This window comes from Protomyctophum bolini (assembly GCF_963924005.1).
Source record: "Protomyctophum bolini genome assembly, chromosome: 2".
NCBI classification, from domain to species: Eukaryota; Metazoa; Chordata; class Actinopteri; order Myctophiformes; family Myctophidae; genus Protomyctophum; species Protomyctophum bolini.
The window spans coordinates 34,283,823-34,289,822 of record NC_137863.1 but is presented as its reverse complement, the minus strand read 5'-3'; the positions used below and the strand labels follow the sequence as shown (position 1 = coordinate 34,289,822).

The 6,000-nt window shown below is 42.2% G+C and overlaps 1 protein-coding gene across 3 annotated transcripts in view; it reads left to right on the top strand.

The window, feature by feature from the left end:
• Positions 1-6,000, top strand: part of pcbp4 (poly(rC) binding protein 4) — a 143,806-nt gene that overhangs the window by 77,440 nt on the left and 60,366 nt on the right. For all 3 annotated transcript variants that reach the window (XM_080792145.1, XM_080792143.1, XM_080792144.1), the window contains exons 2-4: positions 1,400-1,849; positions 2,665-2,688; positions 4,549-4,581. In XM_080792145.1, coding sequence (XP_080648271.1) covers positions 1,658-1,849; positions 2,665-2,688; positions 4,549-4,581 — 249 coding nt within the window. In that variant the 5' untranslated portion in view covers positions 1,400-1,657. The remainder of the gene's footprint in view (positions 1-1,399; positions 1,850-2,664; positions 2,689-4,548; positions 4,582-6,000) is intronic.

Below are 6,000 nucleotides of genomic sequence, written 5' to 3'. Positions count from 1 at the left end.
AAACAAAGGAAAAACAGTGCCCTCTTTTCCTTTGAATAGTCTCGAGAGACTGTTCAAAGGAACTGACTGACTGAAGCTAATAAATGAAATATTTTAATGCAGTAAAATAATACTGTATGCACACACAAAGGACAGATATGTATACTATATACATTCAAACAATATGTATACTGGTTGCATGGCTCAACAATGAACAAACCAGCACTCCTATAGCGTCTGGTACTTTTTAATTACAAGTAGGTTGGCCTAAAGCAAAGGCCATAGACAGACATCTGTCCGTCTAGACACAAAATGGCTCACTATTAGGCCTAGTCGTCCAAAGTGCCCGTGCCCCTTTTGAACCGACGAGTAGTTATATATATATACTTTTAGGATGATAAGAAGGATTTGCCTTTCTGCTTTTAATGTTTTTTGCTTTTAATGTGTTTCTACTGTCTGAGTACTATGTTTGTCTCCACCAGTCCAAAGGCATGGCGAGAGAGTATGTTTAGCACTCCGTCCGTCCGTGTGTGTGTGTGAGTGTGTGTCCGTCCTTGTGTGTGTGAGTGTGTGTCTGTCCGTCCGTCCGTCCGTTACCAGCTAATCTCCGGCACCGTTGGTCTGGCTGATGCCAAACTCTGCACACGGATGCCAACGATGAACCTCTGCCCCAAATTCTTCATAATGGCCTGTTATAGCGCCACCATGAGGCAGATGTTTGCAAAACACATTTCATTACATTAGTTGTTGTTGTAGAATGTGCTATACGTATAAATACATTTGATTTGATTTGAAGAAGGACTTATTTTCTACAGATCTAAAGACTCATTTCAATTGTGGTCCCTTGGTGTGTTCCTTGGTGCAGATCAACAAAGATCATTCAAAGACAGTGATTATTCATGCGCTTGTTCGTCCAGTCCTCATCGACTACAATTCATTCCATCAAATGTACAGCTCCAGTTAAGCTCCCAGTGCAGTTAACGTTGCAGAACTGACCTTTATGTATTTGTATGTACACACACTGAGGAATCGTTGCTTTCAACGACAAACCAAGAACCTAAATCCAGATATTGCTAACATTAACCACTCAGGATGGATTTGTTTTTACATCCAGATACCCCGTCCAGGACATGCTTCAAACGCGCCTCCTCAGGAGACTTGGCTCATATCTGAACTCATTTGATTTGGCATTAGGAACCCGTTGCGACAGCATGGCCTTGCTGACGTCGACACCAGGCAGGGTTCGAACCCACAGCCTTCCGCATGAAAGGCTCTAACCACTACAGCAAATTCGCCTTTACAAGGCTTTCTATTCTGTGGAAGAAATGGATGCAGGAAATGGTCTCTGTGGCACTGGCTCTCCCTCCCCCAACATTAACACTGTTCTTCTCTTTCCCCCCCTTCCTGTTTATCTCCACAGAATCGACAAAGACAGCCCAGAAGTACCGGAGAACAGCTGAAGCACGCAGTCACCCAGTCTACACCCTCCACCGATTCCACCAACTGAACTCCTCCAGCTCCCCATCCCCTCCCTTACCCCATTTTCCCTTCACTCCCTGAGTTGTATCTCGGGCTCTGAAAGGAGGGCTTCCATCGCAGGGGAATCTTCAAGGGGTTCTCCCTGGTTTTCCGGCGTGTTCTTGAACATTCTGCAGCGCCTTGGGGCCCTCGGACCTTCATGCGTCTCCCAGTGGCGGAGTCCTCTGTCCACCACACCACCACCGCCACCACCTCCACCCATCACCACGCCTCCTACAACACCTCCACTCATCACCACACCTCCAACCACACCACCATGAGCTGTGAACAGGACTTTGGAGACGGCGGGGTGGGAGTCACCCTGACGTTGCGCCTGCTTATGCACGGCAAGGTAACAGAGAGATTGACATAGACTGGTAGAGATGGGCCGTGCGTGCCCCTTTATCAGTGCTTCAGTACTGGAGAAAGAAAATCTTTAGAACTGTATGCATGTTATGTCTAATTTATGCAACAGTGTCAAAACTAGAACATTCATGAGCTGTACACCGGCTATTTTTGGCGTACAATCAAGCACAAATCAGGCTGTAGTGTAGGATCTGTACATAATGTCATGTGGTCTTTCTATATGCCTGTCATGTCTGTGTCTGTGTCAGTCTCTGTCTCATGTGAGGGCTACAGAGTGTAACTCCATTCAGTCTGTCTCTGTCTGTGTCTGTGTCAGTCTGTGTCTCATGTGAGGGCTACAGAGTGTAACTCCATTCAGTCTGTCTCTGTCTGTGTCTGTGTCAGTCTGTGTCTCATGTGAGGGCTACAGAGTGTAACTCCATTCAGTCTGTCTCTGTCTGTGTCTGTGTCAGTCTGTGTCTCATGTGAGGGCTACATAGTGTAACTCCATTCAGTCTGTCTGTGTCAGTCTCTGTCTCATGTGAGCGCTACATAGTGTAACTCCATTCAGTCTGTCTGTGTCAGTCTCTGTCTCATGTGAGGGCTACATAGTGTAACTCCATTCAGTCTGTCTGTGTCAGTCTCTGTCTCATGTGAGGGCTACATAGTGTAACTCCATTCAGTCTGTCTCTGTCTGTGTCTGTGTCAGTCTGTGCCTCATGTGAGGGCTACATAGTGTAACTCCATTCAGTCTGTCTGTGTCAGTCTCTGTCTCATGTGAGCGCTACATAGTGTAACTCCCTGTTTGTGTTCGCTCCACAGGAAGTAGGAAGCATCATCGGCAAGGTGAGCTGCTGCACCTATCTTCTTCTTTTGTGGTTTTAGGCAAATACAGCCCATAGACTCCATTTAATGTCCCTGCGGATCAAATCTAGTCTATTTTGCCTGCATGGGTGTGTATGATTCAGTATGGCTGTGCCACTGAATCTATGCATGTGACAAATCTTTTAAATAAGCTTCTGATTTAGGTTGGATTTAATGGGGATAAGACAAGTGCTACCGATTTATAAATGTACTATTAAATGTGTAATCCTAATCCAATATGTAAACCAATGTGTAAACATAATATACATGTAAACCATAACAGCCCTAGTACTAGCAGCAGCATTTAATACATTATTTACTCAGACTTTATTCCCATTTCACAGTTAAATATTATTAACGTTCCATGTTTAAACCATATACATTATAAATCACTAACCGTGTTTAAACCATGTATTAGAAAACCCCTGACCATCTTTTTCAAGTATTTTCTTAAACAGGCATGCTAACCCGTTCCAACTGTAATCCTCCAATATATAACGACCTCTAATGTAAATCTGCCATGAAATATGATGCGATAATAATAATAATAAGGAAGTGTGAAATTTCTAGTTGGGTCGTGTCAATCCAATCTCTGGCTACTTAGAATGTGCTGTAGATGCCAGTCAATTCCATAGGGATATATTAAAGATCCCCCACTTGACTATTCTCGCTGTTTTATTAAGTGTGTTAACAAGGCCTCCCTTTCCCACTAAACACCCAGTAAAATCTGCACATTCCCTACAGAAGCCATTCCCAACCATGTGGGCCGCGACAATATTGCAAGTGGGCCGCAAATAACTGGCGCAACACAACGATTTGAATGATAATGTCATGACGAAAATGTCAATAATATTGTATTTGTTTTAAATGAAAAATGCGTTTTTAATTATCATACAGATGAATAACTTATATAGTATATGTTAGTTGCATTGACCTAGAACACAATCGATCTTTAAAATAATGCATTGAAAATGCTGAGACAGCAGAGCAGAACTGAAGGCCACTCTACTGTACATCAGGCTTGTGTGACAGGAGCAGCCATTAAACAGTACATTTCCATGTGTTTACATATCATGGGGTGGGTTCTATGTGGCACGTCTGATGTTTCACATCGGAATAGCTTTGGTATGGCCATGTTATATTACCTGTATATAGGCTATCGCAGCTTAAACAGTCAATTTCCATGTGTTTATATCATGGGGTGGGTTTTATGTGGCACGTCTGATGTCTCACATCGGAATAGCTTTGGTATGGCCTTGTTATAATTTATTACCTGTATATAGTCTATCACAGCTTAAGGGGCATTAATGCAAAGTTGCCCACGAAAGTTATACAGTCTTGTATAAGGGAGCTGCCCAGTACAGACACATTTCTCTACAATTGGTCATTTGTAGATCACCTGTTTTCTACTGACGCCTGCAAACACAAACCAATTTCAAGATATATAGTAGATAATAAGGTCAAGCAAAACAAATAAAACATACGTCATATTGGACAATTATGTAATCTTGGGCAATTACTACATTTATAATTCAATGTGGCCAATGACTGCCATCATTCTGGGATAACGTTAAGTGTATTAAATGTTAGTCTCAACTGGCGTCAGTGTTAGCAGCTCACAATGAATGAGTAGCCGGGCCTTGCAGTGGCTCGCTGAAGTGCACTTGAAAGAGACACAGAGAAGAATGTCAGGAAGGCCTTCAGCTAAATGCCAAAAATGTAATGATACTTAATGCAGAATGGAAGCACACATTGTTGAATTTGTTGTACAGCCGTGTCATTGACTGTAGTGCACTTGTCAGTGATGTGAGTCTGAGCTCTGTGTTGCGTGTCTTTCCACAGAAAGGAGAAACGGTGAAGAGAATACGAGAAGAGGTAAGATGTGCATCCTTCAATCTTCAATCTTTGCATAGTAATCCCACATCATCACATTTCACTTAATTCACTACCCAAAACTTTTATATTGAATATTACAACACAATATTGTATATTGAATATTACAACACAATATATTCCTGTAATGCAGTTCTGGTTTTTCCATAGCCTTCCATAGTATAGCCTACCGTGTAGCCTAATTTGTACCAACATTAAAGACACTGGGCTGTATTTTGCGTGTCTTAAGTACCAGGTCTTATTACTTAACTTAAGACCTGGAGGCGTGATCAATGCCATTTGGCTATTCTGAGTGGCCAAAGAGCATTGACCACGCCTCCAGGTCTTAAGTTAAGTAATAAGGCCTGGTACTTAAGACATGCAAAATACAGCCCACTGCCTCTAACCTTAAAATTATAGTTATCTCTCTTTTGTCCATGGTTATGATACTAAGATGACAATAACACATGGGAGTAAATTATGAGTTGTCAAATTCAATGCCTGTGTAACTGAACAACTGAGGCATGTTGTGGACTGTGTGGAGAGGTTATTGGCATTTGAAAGTGACTCGCCATAAGAAATAATTAGCCCTTCTTTGTTTTTCCCTGTAATGAAGAGGCACTAACATTACCAGTCTTCGTGTAGTTGTCACGGTGACTCGGTCCTCCTTGTGCACGTTCAGCGACAGGCCTCTGCAAATGAACTGAACACAGATCGAAATTACTGCACAATGTGCTGTGTCAAATACCCCTAACTTTAGTTGCTGATTTAAAACATTAAATGTAAGGGAAACTACTATCCCAAAGCTTTAGCATAGCTTTATTCCATGAAGCTCAAAGAGCTATTACAGTATTGTAAAGCAAATCGTCTCAACTATTGAGGTGAGGATCCAAAAGCACAGTAAGAGACTTAGTGACAGGGCTGTGGAAAAATAACAATGCTAATCAGAATCGAAGAATATTGTGTTATCTGATTGTGTCCAACTTCTAACAAGCATTTACCGTTATGTGTCATTCCATCATACAGTGTGCAGCTCTTGTTACTTCTCTAACTTCTCAACCCTCAACTTCTCTACCTCTACTTTCCAATACCACTTACCTGTCTACATTAGGATGTTGATTTGTCAAGGGGAAATAAATGGGAAATGTCACCGAGTCGTTAAAGTCTATATGGAATACCTGTACCCTAATCTCTCAAGACAGATCTTTTTTTATTTTTTTACTGAATGGGTTCACAGATTGCCTGTCCCCTAACTCCAGCCTGTCTTACCTATACCGAGTGCAGTGCCAGCCCATTCTCATTAGCTAGCTAGGTCTACTTGTCTTCATTTGACGCTTCTTGGCGTTTGTACACTCATACCGACAAGGTCGATCTGTCTTTGGTTGACTCAAAATGACCGTAAGCCTATGCCAAACCCTTAAG